The sequence below is a fragment of the Ananas comosus genome, unplaced genomic scaffold (genome assembly GCF_001540865.1).
Source record: "Ananas comosus cultivar F153 unplaced genomic scaffold, ASM154086v1, whole genome shotgun sequence".
In the NCBI taxonomy this organism is placed as follows: domain Eukaryota; kingdom Viridiplantae; phylum Streptophyta; class Magnoliopsida; order Poales; family Bromeliaceae; genus Ananas; species Ananas comosus.
In genome coordinates, this window is record NW_017890803.1 from 517 (window position 1) to 19535 (window position 19019).

General features: G+C 37.0%; 3 protein-coding genes across 6 annotated transcripts; all 3 read right to left on the reverse strand.

Moving 5' to 3' along the window:
• Positions 1-2257: 2257 nt before the first annotated feature.
• On the reverse strand, positions 2258-5803 carry LOC109704262 (protein NUCLEAR FUSION DEFECTIVE 6, chloroplastic/mitochondrial-like). Of its 4 annotated transcripts, none has more exons than XM_020225020.1 (4): positions 5538-5803; positions 5338-5459; positions 3291-3364; positions 2258-2570 (listed from the first exon to the last, which is right to left on the reverse strand). In XM_020225020.1, the coding sequence occupies exons 1-3, from the start codon at positions 5693-5695 to the stop codon at positions 3345-3347; spliced, it is 300 nt and encodes a 99-aa protein (XP_020080609.1). In that variant the 5' UTR covers positions 5696-5803; the 3' UTR covers positions 2258-2570; positions 3291-3344. The 4 variants fall into 4 exon arrangements, with proteins under 4 accessions (XP_020080609.1, XP_020080607.1, XP_020080611.1 ...); XM_020225018.1 differs by having other exon boundaries at positions 2258-2777; XM_020225022.1 differs by lacking the exon at positions 3291-3364.
• Positions 5804-9702: 3899 nt separating this feature from the next.
• On the reverse strand, positions 9703-10556 carry LOC109704264 (protein E6-like). Its single transcript, XM_020225024.1, has one exon. It carries the CDS (start codon positions 10551-10553, stop codon positions 9864-9866), a length of 690 nt encoding a protein of 229 aa, XP_020080613.1. The 5' UTR covers positions 10554-10556; the 3' UTR covers positions 9703-9863.
• Positions 10557-17554: 6998 nt separating this feature from the next.
• On the reverse strand, positions 17555-18899 carry LOC109704265 (uncharacterized PE-PGRS family protein PE_PGRS54-like). The gene is made up of 2 exons (XM_020225025.1): positions 18507-18899; positions 17555-17731 (listed from the first exon to the last, which is right to left on the reverse strand). The coding sequence occupies exons 1-2, from the start codon at positions 18897-18899 to the stop codon at positions 17555-17557; spliced, it is 570 nt and encodes a 189-aa protein (XP_020080614.1).
• Between the last annotated feature and the right edge of the window lie 120 nt (positions 18900-19019).

The window sequence follows — 19019 nt, forward strand, 5'->3', positions numbered from 1 at the left end:
AAATAGTTTGGATTTCCATGAAGGTCCTTTAGTCACTATTGTTGGATATTTGTGATGATTTGATTTGGTAAATTAATGATTCATAATTTTGGTTGGAACTTATGTTAAAATTTTAAAAGATTTTAACATGTAAACCTAATTTTTTTAAAATATTGAAATAATGGTGTGGGCCTTTAGTTGAGGGGTTGCAACCTTTGTTAAATTTGACTTAATTGCAATATTGGCCACAAACCTTTTTTTTGTTTTTTTCATTTTGGTCCCTATTATTTATTTGTTTGTAGTTAGCTTTATAATCTTTAGTTTTTTACTTTAATAAAGTTCCACCATTACAAATACAATTAATTAACAAGAAATATCAGCACAAAATCTCACAATGTGGCAATTTTTGTTAGAATTAACGCCAGATATTTAATTGAAATGAAAACCTAAAGACTAGGAATCTAATTTAATTGAAATGAAAAACTATGGACTAGAATCTAATTGCAAAATAAAAGGTTAGGGACCAACGTGAGAAATCCGACAAGAGCCACGCAAACCCTAAAGCCTACTTTTTGAATTACATTTTCAGTCCTTAACTATTGAGTTTTTTGCACGTCAGTCCTTCAAATTTAGTTTATTAAAATTATACTTATAATGAAAGCTCACAATCTAATTTGATTAACAAAATATTGACGTATTGTCGTTGTGAAAATAATATAATTTCTTAATTAATATTATATCATCAATTACAATATTGCCACTTCACTTTAGTTTTATTGATAGATCAATATTTAATTTTATTGTCAGAATTTAAAAAATAAAAATAAAAATTATACAAAAGTAAATTTGAGTATCAAAGTGTGTGATGTCTCTGAGCACCGCCATTTTGATCGGTATGAGCACGTACACTATGACGCCTGGACTTTCTAGGGGTCATTCATTTTAAAATTATTTTCATTCTAGCGCGCTTAATTTTTTTAAATTTCTGGATGTTAATACTGTTCAAAATATTTAAATTGGATTAAGAGTTTTAGCACTATTATATCTTATACCGAAAAAAAAGTTTGTGGAATTCTAAATATGAAAACTCTAACGCGCTCTGCGAGACATCGTACCCTCATCGTCCAACCAACGCTTTGACCCTCGGTTCTCTCCCCGTTCGTTCTTGCATATAAATTTCTTGCTCGCTCTTTTTTGGCTCCGTATTTGGGTTTCAACGCATCCTCGTCCCCGTCCTCTCTCGATCTAGGGTTTGGGTGGCGACGACGCAGCAACGGAGCGGTTGCGGCGCCACCGCGTCGGCGAAGAGGAAACCGACGTTCACGAAGGTGGACCAGCTGAAGCCGGCCACACCCTCACTGCCGAGGTCGTCTCCTCCACCACCGTCGTCCACAACGGCCGCGTCACCCCCAGCACCGGCGGCGGCGGCGGCGGCCAGCTCCGCCCCACCAGGATCTCCGAGTGCCTCGTCGGCGACGAGACCGGGTCGATCCTCTTCACAGCTCGCAATGACCAGGGTTCGTCTCGCTCGCTCGCTCTCTCTCTCTCTCTCTCGATTCACCCTCACGTTGTTTTTTGCTATGACTCCGTGATCGATGTGAAATTTGCATTACATGTTCCCAGATCGTGTGAAATTTGTGTAACATGTACTTAGATTGGCATCTGATGGTTTGGATGCTTTTAATCTGCATCTTTTAATGTGAAATTTGTGTTATAATGTGCAAGTGGTTTCGCATCAACATACATAGGAAATTATCAAGCTTTTTCCTACCAAGTGGTTTGAAGTTGTTCGGTTATTCGATTAGCTGATTCCTGTGATGGGTTTACTTGATCGTGCTGATTTTTGGTGCCAAGGAACTGAGTTGGGAGAGGAAAATTTTTGATATTCTTCAATCTGATGCAGTGTCTTTCGCTTTAGAAATTTGTGACAACTCACATTTGATTTCCTTTTCCAGAACTTCTGCAACTAACAGCATGTCTACAACCGCATAGTATATTTGGTATTTAACATTTTTTCACCAAAATATTATAAATCATAAATGAATTATCCCACATATCATGATTGTTAAAATCTTATTATGGACAAATCAAACCCCTATATTGTATGTAATTAAGAAGAATACATGTATCCATTTAATTATTCTTCTAAACTATGAGCCAACCACACTTCAGGGTAACGTTAACTACAATGAAGCAGGTAAAAGAGAAGCATCTGATTAACGGTTATGCAATCTGAGACAGCATGAAAGTAATAAGAAAATAATACAGAATAAAAGCATTGCTGGAAAATTCTGCAACTCTCAGTTGCACCTCATTGATTGCTTGATATTTAAAATTGTTGACATATCGAGTAATCAACCGCCATGCCATTGGACCAACTGATGATTATGCATTATTAACCAACTTAAAATAATTTAAGTTCCATTTAGTACCAAAATTACATATCCAATATCTTTTAGCAACACAAACCTCTTAAATGAAAAAAAAAAAAAAAAAAAAACTGGTTGCAACTACCTCAACAATTAATGATGAAGAAATCTGCAGCTACTACCACTGAGCGCACTTTCTTCCGCAAAATACAACTCATCCATCTACAAATATGAAAATTCAACCATCTAAGCTCCAGGTATTAAGTTACAAAGATTAACAGAAACCACAGCTAAGAGACGATAACAATCTATCTAGTGGCACAATAGTTTCATCTTTTCTTATGCAAACTAAAAGATAACGGTAAGACAGAAGTGAAAGAAGAACGACGGTCTCCAAGACAAATACTCTTCATGATGCATGTCACAGACCTAGACAGATAAGAGATAGGTTAAAGAAAACAGAAGAAGCACAATTGCTAATTTGACTAGCAGTAACAAAGTATATTCACCATGTGAAATAATTTAGAGAGTAAATTGATCACAGAATATAGCGACTCTGGTGTTGATTTGAGTCGAACTTTTTAATAGCCATTATGTGATCACAAAATGAATGAAACAGAAATAGATTAGATGAGGAAGTGCACTAGGTTAAGATTTTCAGTAATCACCAGAAAATTCAGCATATCGAAATAATATGTGCAAGATGTGCTGCGTATAAAGATATAATGCAGTAGAAAGAGATGATATGGTCGGTAATTTATTTACAAAACCAGATTTCTAAAACACAAAATCTGAATATCTTTAGTTTAATATATGACCCATCAACTTATCAATCAGCCTAACAGTACAGTTCTCATATTTCCATGCAGTAAGTTAAAGGCAATCAGTATACAAACAACGAAAATATATGAGTCATTAAATGCTCCTAAAATCTCAGCCAACCTGTAAATCTGGGGGGAACAGATATATATTCTGCTACAATCCACCTAGAATTTGTCACACATCATCATTCCCGGCTGGATTAAATACAAAAGAATCAGCATGACCTTTTGACTTACACAAGTAAAATATGGAAAATCTTTGAATTGATAGAGCTGTTTGCAGTAGTTTACCCTTTAACATCATATTCACTAATTTCTTTTTATTCTTGGCAAAATGAAAATGCACAACAAAAAGATGTTAAAAGTCATGGGAGAGAAAGCCTATAAACTGGTTGCCATCAGAAAATAATAACTTTATACAAGCAGTTTTCGAATGAAAAAAAAAGTAGACCAATTCTCAAAGTAAGAAGAAAAAATTAACATACAGTTGAAAAACATACAATGTATCTTCCATCATAGAACTTGATCTGCATGACGGTCAAATTCCGACTTGAATATTTTCTCAAAAGATAAATAATATTTTGTATAGATCGGGCTTGCTAAAGGGAAAACGTGGCTGTCTGGGTAGGCTATTACAAATAGGAAATTTCTTTATCTACATATTGACAAACTGATGTTGATTATAAGACGTTATCAATAGGAGTAAATCATATTGGAGATGTAACTTTAGCAAGTTTTTGAGCAGTTTTGAAGATTCTGTAATATATATCCATATCAAATAGCTGGCCCAAAGATCACATGAACTTGTTATCTTGAAGAATCATTGATCAATACAGTTTTCCTTGAAAAAGACTGCACCAAAGAACATTCTATTCCAACAGAAGGGCATAAGACCACAATTGCTCACAAACTCAATATAAGACACCAATTAAAAAAAATAATCCATCACTAGAAGATTGAATCAAGATAGGGATTGATTATTTGAACCATAATCGGGAGTGGAAGCCAACTAAACCACACCTATTGGCTCAAGAACAAGCTATCTCTAGCACAAGAAAATAGCTTATAGTATAGAACAGAGCAAAAATATATGCCTTAGTTCCAGTTTGCTGCCAATTTAGGTTGCTTTCAGTGAAGGCTCAGTCAATTGCTCAATTGAGGTTAACCAGCCAATTGGGGTGCAAGTAGGTCTGTAGGTGTAGGTTTTACCTAACTAAGTCTACTAGCGTCCAAGTTCGTTAAAATATGGATCTAACAAGCTACAGGTCGGAGATAGAGTATTACATGATGCCTCAGCAAGGTCCAATAAGTCGAAGTTGATGTAGACTAACTTAAGAATTTCCTTTTTAAGTGAATTTTGAACAAACCCTCATTCATTTCTCGGGCTACCTGGTTTTCTCAATTGAAACTTTTGGATGAGTTATGTAAGCGGGCCAAATAAAGCATATAGTAAGAACCAGATTTCGTTGGCTACTTCTAGCTAACTAGGAGTCTTAGTTACCCAAAGAAGTAACCAGACACAATGTGGCTTAACCAAAATAGATAGAGCTAGCATTTGGCTAATCTTAATTTTCAAAAATGGAACATCAGAAACCAAGAGTACGGATGATAAAAAGAAAACAAGGGACAAGCATGTAAATTCATACTTTCATGGAGACACTACTTATTATGTTGATAGACATCTTCCAAGTTCTACCTCACTATTATGATTAAGAAGTAAAATAATCTTCGAAATCTAAAATGTCCATCTCCATTCCGAAGTTACAAATGTAACTAAATATTCAAATGGTTTCACGTAAAACTTTTCAGGTTAATCACTTTTAAGGGCTTGATCTTCATCTAGTCTCAACTCGTCCTACAAAGGAAAGCAACAAAAAAGAGAACGTGTTCGTCACAAAGACAAGTTCAAGACTTCGAGCTCTAGGTCAAGAAATTATATGCCGTGTTTAATACTGAACAAACTAACGATGCTGTGCGCATGCTAGAGCAATTACTTACAAGCAGAATAATTTTGGATTAAACCCTAAGAAAAAAGTATCTCTAAGCCTAATGATCGGAAACATTTCCAAACAATCAAAGCAACAAATGCTACCACTCTTTCGCAATCCTAAGCGCAAATTGACAATAAAAAAGACCAATCGGATATTAAAGAAGTTATTCACATGTACCTTCGGAGAGCCATCCGTATCCCCTCAAGGAAACGCTGAGCATAGAGGTCATCAGAGCCGCCGCAGTCGCGCTGTGCATCGGCATCAGAGACTCCGCACAGAAGCTCATCTCCGCAGGACATCTTATAAGCAAACAAACAAAATAGCTTCGTTTGGTTAGAGAGAAAGGGAGAGGACAACAGGAAAGATCCGACCTTTACCTGAAAAAGCGAGAGGCGACGGAGCTTCGCTTGGGGAGGCGGAGGAGCGGAGAGCGCGAGGCCCCGGACTCGGAGGCGAGCCTCGCCACGGCGCTCCGGAGAGAAAAGGGAGAGGCGCGCAGAACCGATCTCGCCGCGGTGGCGGTGGCGGCGGCCATGGATGCGGCGGAGATGGAGCGAGGGCTCTTCACGGAGCGCGAGAGCGGGTGTGAGAGAGAGAGAGAGAGAGAGAGAGAGAAGGAGAAAAGAAAAAGAACGATGGCCAAAAACCCTACGACCGGAACCTGGAAATTTGGGCTCGGCACTTATCATGAGTTCGGATTCGGTCCGTACAAATAAATTAGGCAGCAATTTGGTTTGGGCTCAGTACGAACTGGAGTCTCCATTACTGGAGCGAAACCCCACCGGGCTAGGGCTGGCTCTCGTTTTATAAATGAGCCATCAAGCTGGCTCATTAAATTATCGAGCCAAAAAATTCAGCTCGTATTCGGTTCATTTATTTAATAAGCCGATCACAAGCTGGCTCACAAATAAGTGAAAAAATTAAAAAGAATATATATAAAAAATAAATTTATAAAATTTTATTTATTAAACTTTGATTTAATTCTTGCAAATTTACATACATAAATAAATTTTTTTATAGTTGAGTTAGGCTTTACATTTAAGTTGGACTAAAAATCAAATAATATAAATCTGTATTATATATATAATTATTTATTTTTACATATAAATATAAATTATGTAAATTATATAAATATAAAATATATATATTCGAGTTGTTATCGAGTCGAATACGAGCGAGCTGACCCTAAATTATGGTGTAATATAAATAGTAAAAGTTTTGTATAAATGGTATAATTTAAGTATAAATTTTTCTATCTATTGAAGAAGCTTTAATGTGCGACCAAAGATTTAGTCAAGTTTTCTATTAATTTGACTTAATAATTGTAAGATAGCAAAATATATTATCAAACAACCTTACCAATGGTTTGGAATGCAAACTGGGCGGATCCGGTGACGGGAGGGTTCTTCCATATCTTGTTCTATTTTTTGTCGGGGTGGGACGGATTCGGGACGGGTTATTTTTTATTTTATTTTGGGTTCTCACTTATTGTCTCATTCAGGGCAGATCAGGATAGGAGCCGATTTTTGACGGATTTTTGATAGATCAGGACGGATTGAAGAAAGAAAAGGATCTCATGCCTCCTGCTCTATTTACTTGGCAGATCAGAATGAGTTATATTTTTCTATTTTTTTTTGTTCCTACGTACCGCTCCATTCGGAACGGATCGGGACAGGAGGTCTACCAACCTGGATCCATTTGCATTCCTACGGAGAGTTTTCTACCTCTAAAGCTAATCGATACAAAATCCACCAAAAGTCTTTTGCTTGTTAGCTCGATCTGAAGTGAATCCGAAGCTCCAAAACATTTTATACCTGTCATGAGGAAAAGCATAACAAGGAGAAGAAAAGGAAGAAGCAGCGTATTATTTTTTTTTTCTTTTTTTTTTTTTTTTTGAGAGATAGGTAGCACGCTACCCGCTTCGTTTATTTCATTTAGAAATAAACTTAGCTGAAAATGTGAATCAGCTAGAATTCAAACTTGGGCCTCGGGTACCAACCACCAAACCCTTTGCCACTTGCCGCTTCGTTTATTTCATTTAGAAATAAACTTAGCTGAAAATGTGAATCAACTAGAATTCAAATTTAGGTCTCGGATACCAACCACCAAGCCCTTTGCCACTTGCTCTAGAGATGGTCGGTGAAGCAGCATATTCTTGTGGAGATTAGAGAGACAAGGGGAGAGGGGAAGGAAAAAAAAAAAACCGTTTTAAGTTTATTTTTTTAAGCATTTTTTTGGATTTTTTTATAATTTTTAAGTTTATTTTTTATGAAAATAATTAAAACCATTTATATTTCAACTACAATTAAAATCATATTTATAGATTAGTTAGTATATAATTAATAGTAGAGCAACAGTATTTTCTGTTAAAATTTTAGTTTTTATATCCAAACAGCCCATCAAAGAAGTGTTAAACTAGCTGTACAAATTTTGAGTCGATCGTAGAAGCGTCAAAGTGCAGATCAGCTATTTATATGAGAGTTAGGATCTTGGATTCTTGGTAATCACATAAGAATACATTTGACATTTTGAGATCATGGGCTATTTGTGATTAATCAATCAACTTTAATACTTCATTACATGTATTTGTCCCTTTTCTAGATATATAAGTTGATACAGCTTTTGAAATTTCGGAGAGAAACAAATTAATTGTGATTTGATCAGATAAATACTGTGTCACAAAATGCTTGTTTCTCCTCTTAATTAAGGAGATTGTATAAGTTAATTAGAAGTTTGGAGGAATTTTGCCAGAAAATGTAAAAGTTATTTTGCCCTTTTAAGGCTAAATAGGTGTTAGTGTCACTACAATAAAAACGGTCTATAGCGACACTTTTAAATGTAGGTACATGTCAAAAAAGTGCTGTTAGCTAAAATTACCGACACTTTTAAAAAGTGTTGCTATATGTGAGGTCGCTAGGTATATAGTGACAGTTAAAGAGTGTCGCTATAACCTAAAAGAGTGCTGCTAATTTACCAACACCTATTTAAGCATTTAACAACCGCCGAAACTCTATCTCGTTGGCTGCGGTGGCGGAGGAGGACGACAGGAAAGGCTCTTCGTCTAGAATTTCAATAGATTGAGTGAAGAGAGAAGAAAAGATGGTAATTGATTTTTCTTTTTTTTTTTTCTTTTCTGTTTGTAATCCAGCCAAATGGACTGGGTGTGGTGGGTTGAGTAGAGTAATTTTTTATTTTTGGTTGAATTGGGCTTTATATTTAGGCATTAGTAGATGTTTTTTTAAGTTTTAGCATAAATAGGACACTTACTCAAAAGTGTCCTAAATATGTGTCCCTATAATCTAATTCTGTTGTAGTGTGTGTTGAGCAAATGATACGTCAAATGGTTTTTCAATGTTTAATGTGGATGGAAGAGTAGATTCTGAATTTAATCATATTTTTCATTGCATTATATCATTTTGAATCTATTCATTTACTGTAGTGTATAGTAGCTAGCATTACTCTCCCCATTGAAAACAATAATTTAAAATTCAAAAGTGGTTACTAACCCAAAAAAAATAGTAGGTCATTCTACTAATTCACCTGCCATTACTTCATCAAGACTAAATACGATCAATGCTATCGCCTAATTGAAGTACGGTATCGGTATTCATAATCTTTATTTCTCTATTATATTGTTCAATACGTTCACCGATAATATTACTAGTTTCATCAGCTCGAAGGGTTACCATTAGTGTTTCTTTATTCTTTTTCAGAAGCAAAGGAAAAAAAATAATACTTAAATTGTAAGCTAATTTAACCAGTGGTGCAAACGATCAAATTAGAACTGTTAACATAGTATCATAACTTATAAAATTTTAATTTTCTATGGAAAATAATAAAAATAAATAAATATATTCTACAAAGTTTCCACAAATGTGATGATTCAAAAGTTAACATTTTCATTCAAAACTATTTAAGAAGCTATATGAAATTTCCTTGTAGTCCACTGTGGATGGGAGATGAGGAATCTTAATTGTCAGGTGCCCGTGATCACAATAGAGATTTAGGGGGAATTTATTTCATAGTTTTTATTTTTCCAACAAAAAGTTGAGAAAACAAATCAAATTTACTATTTTTTCATAAAATCTAAATTCGTTTTTAAGAAAAATTACTTTTTCTAAATACAAAACGAACAGAAAATACTTTTCCAGGTAAAAAAACTATTTTCTAAAATATTTTCGGAAAACTAAGTCGATGCGAGTAAGAGTAGGAAAAGGCGCGAAGTAGGCCCATGTGAGTCGGAAGAAGCTGATAAAATGGAAAAAATGAGAATTGTTGAACAAATTTTTGAGTGAGGAAGATAGTATACTATTCATTTCATTTATTTATTTTTTTTAAAAAAATGAACTGAATTGTAAATGTGAAAAGACAAGACTTGGAATGTTGGACTTTAGAAACCGATTATTAAATTCTTTGCTATTTGCGGTAGAAACAATTAGCGCCGAACATGCTTTTTAACATTTGGTTTTGGAGAATTTCAGATAGTATATATTGCAACATTCTTATTCAATTAATCCTCAGCATTGATTCCTTGGATATTCATTGATACGAATACGTAAAGCACCAAACACGGACTTAAAATACTTAAACATATAGTCTTACATGTAGTGTTCACTCAAATTACAAAATAAACACGGCACAAGCAAGCTTAATTAATTAACAAAAGATCATTCGTGCATGCATGGTGATCATCAATTAATACTTTAAGGCACGTACTCTTCTTGGTTCTCTTGGTTGTTTTGGTACTCCATTGCACCATCATCATACTCCTTACTATTCCCATATCCATACGCTTCATCTCCATATTTACCTCTCTTGTTACCAACCTGATTATCATAAACCCCATACTCCTTTTGATTACTCCCCCTCCTCGCATTCCACTTATCATTACCATTGTACGCATATCTCTCAGCGTTAACATCATAATAGTACCTCCCATTATCTAAAAACCTCGTGTCGCTCATGCCGTACCGTCGCCCCCTCTCGGTATCAAACTTGTTGTTCGCATTGTCGTATCGGTCGTTATAGTTGTTCTTTTCATCGTACCGTTCGTTCGCGAGCTCGGTGTTGGGAAAGTTTGACGGTAGATTGTTGTTACCGTTGTAGCGGCGTGCATCGTCGGAGTAAGTGGTGGTGGTCGGTGAGGATTGTTCGGGGCCGCGACCGTAGAGCCCGTAGCCGTTCTGGCTCTGCGGGGGGAGCGTCGTAGGCCCGTCGAGCTTTTCTGCGGTCGGCGTTGCCTCCGTGGGATCTGCGGGTCGTGTCGTCTTGTTGAAGAAGAACCGGCCTTCTCTCGCCTGTGTTTGCGAGAAGGAGAAGGAAAGGGAAAGGAAGAGGAGGAAGAACAGCTTCATGGAGGAAGCCATAAGAGGTTTTGATGGGTGTGGATGCATGATAGTGTCTCCCAAGTATGATATATATATATAGAGAGGGAGGGAGTGAGGATTAGTTAGTTAATTGGTTTCATAATTAGTCCAATAAGTAAGAAAAACTTGTTACTACATAGTACGAAGTAGCGTGATTGCGGAAAAAATTGCATTACATATAATACAAAAAATTCGCTGACCGACCATTTTTAGCGCCAGTAATAACTTGGTGGTTGGTATCTGAGGTCTTAAATTCGAATTCTAGTTGATTCACATTTCTAGCTAAGTTTATTTTTAAAAGAATAAGTGAAACTGGTAGCATGCTACGGTTCTCTTAAAAAAATGTTGAAAAAATATTTTATTTATTTATTTTTATAATATCACACTCTGCATAACATACTTTTTTTTAAAAAACTGAATAGAAAATTAGATAAAAAAAAGCATGTTTTTATATATTTTCGCTCTTACTGTATCTTATTCTATTAAAGTTAGATGGATCTTAATTAATACTAAAAAAAATGGGCCCTTAATTAATTAAAAAATGAGTGAGGGAGAAACGTAGATGATGAGAGAGGTAGGGGCGGGTGATGATGCGGGGATTGTGGAGGGGTGTGGGGTGGGGCATGCATGATGGCATGTTGGGCACGCTGCATGTGCTTTTCTGGACTTTTTTCAAAAATAATCCTGTGAAAGTTCGTATTTGCCAAACTAATTCCGTGAAATTTTTATTTGTAAAACTAATCCTTCTTTCGCCACGTGGGCGCCACGTCAGGGATTCCTCAAAAAGGCGGTGAATCGTTCACCGTCTTTGTAATTTGTTGTAAAAGCGGTGAATGGTTCACCGTCTTTAGAAGACGGTAAACCATTCACCGCCTTTAGTGCAAAATTTTNGGTACTGAGATTAATTCATTAAAACATGCATGCTTAAATAGATGTTGCATAATTAACCAAAGAATCTATTTCTACATATATACTAATATTTAATAGTACAAATAGTAAATTTAGGAAAAAAAGAAAAAAAAATCTAATAAATATTTTATTTCAAGGGACAAAAGGCATTGGACTTTTTGTAAAAAGGCATTGGACTCATTACAAGCTAGTGTTTGTTATTTTCAATTTTGAGATTGCTAAGTGCTAGCAAAGCATCTACTTTGCACACTTATTAGAAGCCAAGCTTAATGTTAATGGTTACATACATCCAAAATTTTATTCGAATCCAAATTTGAACGGGATAGATTTATCTGATGCTAAACAAATATGATTGCAAATATGAATATAAAAAAAAACCCGATGAATTTAAATTACTGGATGTCGATTTGTCCATTTCTGACCCGAACCCAAATCTGATTCGAATTAGAATTAATTTTATATATTATGTAATGTATATAAATTTTTATGTTATATTTGCACTTGCATTATAAAAATTTAAATTTTAATATAATATATTTTGAAATATGATAAAAAAATAATTATTTCGGATTTGAGTTTTCGAATTTAGATTTCGGATTTGGGTTTTCGAAAAATGAGCCCTGAATTAATCTGATCCATTGACATCCCTAATCAAAAACTTCTTCGTGTCTTCATGTTTTTCTCTTCTCTCTCTCTCTCTCTCTCTCTAAACTTAGCTAATTATCACTTTGCATTTATAGCCTTTTTCTTTTTGCAAATGTTGTCTGCATATTTATATGTACAAGAATGAATGAATTTTTTTTCTTGTCACGCAATTTTTTTTTTCCTTGCAAATTTATATTTACAAGAATGAATTTTTTTTCTTATCACGCAATTAAGCGTCATTGTAGACAGACACAAGTTGAACACCATCATAAATAAATTACTGCTTTTTTTTTTGACTTAGTCCACACACTATTAAGGAAAAAAGAATACAGTAGTCCGCATATTGCTAAAGTAAAAAAAAATACAGTAAATTATTCATCGTGTTTATATACGGTGATTAAATTATGATACTTAACTTGAAATTTCAACGTGAGGCTTGCGCAACAAGAAGGAGTATTTATTACAAATATAAATTTACCAGAATTATTTGCAAAATAATAATAATAATAATAATAATAATAATAATAATAATAATAATAAGAGGGGGCGGAATGCTAAAAAAGCCCCTAATGTGTCAGCGTACATCACACCGCAACCATTTTCAACACCAAACTCCTCCCCGTCATTTACGCTGGTTATTAGATATTAGATAATATATAATATATTGTATTTTGAGACATTGGTCAAAAGGGTGGGCACCAACTTGGTCATTTTGTCAACCACAAATTTTGGCTCAAATTCACCAGCTAATTAAATGCTACTTAACTTTTGTGCGTGTTTTTGTCAACATTTATAGGTTTTAGTTGTTATTTAATAGCATCCTATGGTGCAGATGAAGTTTTTTTTCATATAAATACCCATTCAAACAGATTCTTGAACTTTTTACTGCCCTACTTATTTATATATTTGCAAAACTTTTGTACACACTAAAGAGAGACGTTTTTGTTTTTTGTTTTTATTTTTTTTACTTTTTTGTTTTTTGAGAGAGATAGGTAGCACGCTACCCGCTTCATTTACTTCATTTAGAAATAAACTTAGCTGAAAATATGAATCAATTAGGATTCGAATTTGGAACCTCGGGTACTAACCACCAAACCCTTTGCCACTTGCTCTAGAGATGGTTGGTAAAAAACTTCCTTTTCTCACTTGCAGACAACGTTATTATCCAGTCGTAGATGCACATGATATGACATTTTTGTTTGTCTACAAATTTTTGACCAAGGAGGGTAAGAATTATAGAAAAATTTTAGTAAGGAGCTTTTCAACGACACTTCATTAAGAAGCTTTAATTTATCATTACATGTCATATTTATTTCTATCTATGAATTATAATTCTTCCGTCTAAAATTGTCTTTTAAAATTTACTATTTAAATATTATTCAACAAATTATTGAATGGAGATAAACTAACACGTAACAATAGATCTGATGCTTCCCAACGAGGCATTATTGGGGATCTCCCTACTAACGTTTTATCCAAGAATTATAGGTGATGTAATGAATTATTTAAGTAAGAGCAAACGATTTGAATATTAAAAATATTATTCTTTGACTCTTTAAAGTTTTTAAAAATTTATTTTATATTTTTTTAATGTAGAGTTAAAGCAAAAAGTTCTGAGTTTTGTAAAGTAATTGAAAGAAAAAAAGAAAACAAAGCTCATGGTTTTCTCAAACTCTAACAAAGGCCATAGAGTATATATCTAGTTTTCTTTATCAACTTCCTACATTCAATAATTATTATTATTAAATATAAGAAATTATGTACATATGATCATCTAGGCTATTTATTTAGTTTATGAATTGAGCATGCCAAGGTATGTACATTAGGTCAATTTTAAAAGTGTAGCTCCTGATACCATCTTTACATTGAAAAATTTTATATCTACGGATCATACAAATAGTATCAATCTTGGGAGCTAGGTTGCTATACTATCAGTAGTACAGAGGTCTCCATGCTGCATTCAAAGTTGTTTTCAATGATGCTTGCTTCGAAATCAATGATCGGCTTCGTTAGATTTGATTTACACTATTGAAAGTATTTGAAAACTAAATTTTTATAATTTTTCGACATTATTTGGCTAGTGATCAAAAGGTCTCAAAATTGACAATTTTAATGGTCGATGTGATACGTTTGTTAATTTAACGGTGTAAAACAATTCAAATCTGATGATATTTTTGTAGAATTTTTTTTTTCACTATCTAGAGTAAAATCAGTACTTCTGATTTTAAATTTAAGTCTTTTATCATCATTTTTTTATAAAATTTTTATTTTCAGTAGTTCATTTTTAGACTACTCGTTTGATAAGTAAATAATGTCGAAAAATTATAAAACTTACTTTTCACATACTTTTAATATTATATATAAAGTTTAACAGAGCCGACCGTCGATTTGGATGCTGCATTATTGAAAACAACTTAGTAGCACCGAGGCGTCCGTATTACTGATAGTACAGCAGTCGGACTCCAATCTTGATGAAGCACATTTTTAAGTGTAAAATATGGGAAATAGAGTTAAGAATTGAGAAGTAAAGATTAGATTGAAATACTTTTTACGATAAANAAGTAAATATACAATTTCTTAAACTTTGCAAATAATATATATGTCTAATGCACCTCTTTGTTAAGATTGAATCTTCGTTAAACCCTAAATATTGCTTCTTCTTCTTCTTCTTTTTTTTTATTTTTTATTTTTGCAGAACATTAGTGGCTATGATATGCCCGTGCTGTGTGTGCTTCGCTTGGATAGCAAATTTAGCTATCGATCTCATTCAGATCCCCGTAAACGTTATGCAGTGCTTTATTGATCAAATACCGTGCTAATTAAACCTTCTTACACAGTCAAAAAAAAAAAAATTTCTCATTTTTTATTTCATTTTTTTTTTTTAATTTACACTGGGGAAAACCATGTGTTAATTCATGTAAGAGTCATGCTCCTGATTGTGTAACGGGGCTCTTTTAACTGTGAATGTTGGAATATCATGTGTAAATTAAATTAAGGAAAAACTTCAAATACAATCCCTGTAGTTTAATATTTTTTTACTTTAGTATTCTGTGATTTAGAGTGTATCACTTTCATACTTTGTAGTTTTATTTTTCTCGTTTTGTTATACTTCCTACTAATTTTTGTTTGTTAAATCGGTGACAAAGTTAAAACTAAAAGGTACTAAAGTAAATATTTGATAAGTTATAGGTAGGTATCTAAAGTTTTTTTTATGTGATTTAACGAAAAGTTAATGGAGGGGCTGGCGAAAAGAGAAAAAAAAAACTATAGGGGTACTAAATTGATACACTTTAAATCACTGGATAATAAAATGAAAAAAGTATGAAATTACAGGAATTGTATTTGAAGTTTACCCAGCTAATATGTTATTAAATTAATATGTTTGGTCGAATTATTATGGAAATTATTTTATGCTCATTGCTTTGATTCATATATATACCTTAAATTAGATGTGAGAGGCTAATAAATTGCAAAACAATTCGACTTGTTTAGACTCGCGCACATTTCTAAACATATTATAACTAAGATCTAAACTTATGTGTTTTTAGAAGTACAATGGTCTCCGCACTATCAAGTTGTTTTCAATGTTAGAATTTCTGAATCAACAATCGATTTCGTTAAATTTATAAATAAATTTTGTGATCAAAGAAGCCCACACTCAACAATTTCAATAGTTGTAATAAGCCGTTTGTAAGTTTAATAATATAAAAATATTCAAATCATTTAAAATTTTGATAGAAATATTTTTATACTATATAAAACAAGATTAATAATTTTGATCTAAAATTTTAATATCATATCATCATTTTTGTAAGATTTTTATTTTAGCTGCTGATTTCGAGCTATTTATATCACTAGATAAATGATACAAAAAAAAAAACAATATTAAAATTTATTTTTTAGGTCGTAATTTAGTGAAAAAAAAAATTCCTAACCAGGTGAATTTCATTATGGGCTATCATAAGGCCTGGGAAAAACCCAGATGGTGTCGGTTCTGTGTCGGTTTCGGATTCGGGCCGAAATATTTTAAGCCGGAATTAGATCTAAAATGACCGTATTCGCTGGATCGATTGTTGATATCGGATCGTGTTAAACATGGACCCGACCCGGATATTTGTGGGCCTCTCTAGTTCAATTAGCTAGATCGGATGGGCCGGGATCACATACGGAAAATATTGTCTCCACCTGGTCTACCACGTCATCAGTGGACCGTGTAAGGCTCCACCATCAATCACCAATTTCATTTAAAAAAAAAAAAAAACAGTTGCCAAAAAAAGAAAAGATGTGCAAGGATCTCCACTTTTTTCTTACATTGCAAACAAATGTTTAATTTGGCAATTAGACTTTAAATTTTATTGGCCTTTTTGCATAAAAAATTCACTTATTTTGGACTTTTGCAAAATCGGGTCACTTTTTTCGTTTTTGCAGATTCGATCCGTTTTTTTAGTAAACTGACAAAATGCCCTTATTACTTTTTCTCTTTCCTCTTTCTCTCTCCTCTTCGTTCCTTCCGTTTTTTTTTTTTTTTTTTCGTTCTTTTTTCGAGCCCGCCGCCGAGCCCCTCCTCCGCCTCCGCAAGCCGAACCCCTCCTCCTCTCCCCCGCCGCCGCCGCCGAGCCCACCCCCACCGTCGTCTCGCCTCCTCTTTCTCTCTCCTCTTTCTCTCTCCTCCTCAAGCCCCTCCTCACCTCCCCGTCGCCCTCCTCAAGCCCGCCGCGAAGCTCCGCGTCCTCCTCCTCCGCCTCCACAAGCCGAACCCGCCGCCGCGTCGTCACCGAAGTTGCAGGGGCGGAGCAAGCTCCTCGTCAAGCTCAAGGTCGAGGAGTCCCCGATCGTCTCCCTCTTCACGCGAAGCTCCGCCGCCGAGCCCCTCCTCCTCTCCCCCGCCGCCGCCGCCGAGCCCACCCCCACCGTCGTCTCCGTCGCCGTCGCCGAGCCCAAGCCCACGTCCCGCCCCTTGCCGACCGCCTCGTCACTCCCCTTGCTGAGCCCTCGTCGCCTCCACCGTCGTCTCCGTCGCCGTCACCGTCGTCTCCATTGCCGTCGCCAAGCCCACGCCCCATTAATGGTATAATGGTGGATCATTGCACCATTACACCATTAATGGTGCAATGGTGCACCATTAAAGGTGTAATGGTGCAATGATGCACCATTAGTGTAATGGAGCACCATTGCACCATTACACCATTAATGGTACAATGGTGCACCATTACACTAATGGTGCACCATTACACCATTACACCATGAAATTACACCATTAATGGTGTAATAGTGCACCATTACACTATGAAGAAGAAGAAGAAGTAGCCGCAGGGCGCTCGCGTGCCCGCACGCCGCCGCTGCGTGCACCGGCCCCGCCACCGACCCTGCCTCGCACCGCGGCTGGGCGCCCCGCGCCAGGAGCAGCCCGCGATCAGCGCCTCCCCCGCCGCCGCCGACGCCTTAAGCGGCGTCGTCGGCCCGCGGCCCGGGGGCTAGACGTCGGCGCCGAACTCCAGCAGCAGCTGGACGAGGTCCGGCCGGCCTTGCGCAATGGCCGAGTGCAGCAGGCCGACGCCGGACGCGTCGACGGCGTCGGCCGGGCGCCAATCCGGGTCGCTCCGCTCCAGCCGCCGGCGACGAACTCCGCAGCCTCTTCCTCCGCCGCGCCGCTGTAAGGACTGAGATTTTTACAGTGCAACTGAACTCTCTGTTGATGATGTTTATGTGTGTAATCTAATTATATAAACACTCGTCAAGTTTCAGAAGAAAATGAGCTAAAATAGAGATGATACGCGAGTTTTAGTTTTCACTTAAGTGAATAGTAACTCCGGTTTTTCGGTGAAGCCACGGAGTAGAGCTGGCTTTCGACGCATGTCGGACTCCGTTCATAGCGATCCAATAGCTCGTTTTGAACGGTTCAGGTATTCTGGAACCAATGGCACTGACGGATTTTAGATCTGATGCACGGTTTTCGAGAAAATCTGAAAATACATGTTTCTTATGTAATTGTGCATCATTTTGGCCTTTTGGAGAGAGAATGGATTTCGTCGTGAATCGGAGATCAAATCTGACGAAACGAAATGCTAGATTCGATGCCTCGACGTTCTGAACGCGTTGGCGTGATCTGATCGAAAATCCGATGGACGGATCTTTGGGAATTGCAATAAGTTCGCTAAGGGGTCGAGAGTGGAAAATCGGGAAATTCGCAAAAGTCGTAATATTTTATGTACCGAATCGCGCGAGATCGAGCATGGAGGTGCGTACATACAAAACACATGCACTGTCAGGGACTCAGATGATAACAATTATCTTTGGGGGACTTCTCTGCAAAGTTGCAGGTTGTATATAAAGTTGCACTAGGATTCCTTAGCATGAAACCCTAGATCTAGCCGACTTGCACCCCCCAGTTAACCCTAACCGTCATCAGCACCTCTATGCCCTTGCCATGCGCGCACCCCTGCCGCCGGCGAGCAACCCCGCCACCGGAAAAGCTCCACCTCCCTTTCCTCCATCATCTCCATCACCACCTTCTCCACCCTCCGCGGCCTCTTGACTTCGGGAAGCCACCCCTGGACTGAGCCTATATTTTCTGGCCGAGGCTTCCCCTCCGGTGCCGTCACCGGCCGTCCCCGCCGCCTGCGCACGCCGCCGGAGCCGTCCGAGCAAGCCACGGCCAACTCGGGTCAACCCAGACCGAGCGGACTTGAGCTCAGGGCCCGCTAGGTAAAGCAGCCCTAGATCGGCCGCGCCGCCTTCCCTCAACCCCCAGCGACCCTCCGCCGCCGTCGCCGCCGTCCCCGCGCGCCGCCGGCCACCGCCGGATCTCTCTGCGGCCATCTGAAGCGCGTGCGGGCCAAGCTTGGACCCGCACTGCCTCCGTGGGCCGCCGCCGCCCTAGGCCGTGCGCGCCGCCCTCCTGTCGACCCCGGCGACCTCCGGCAACCCGGCGCGCTCGTC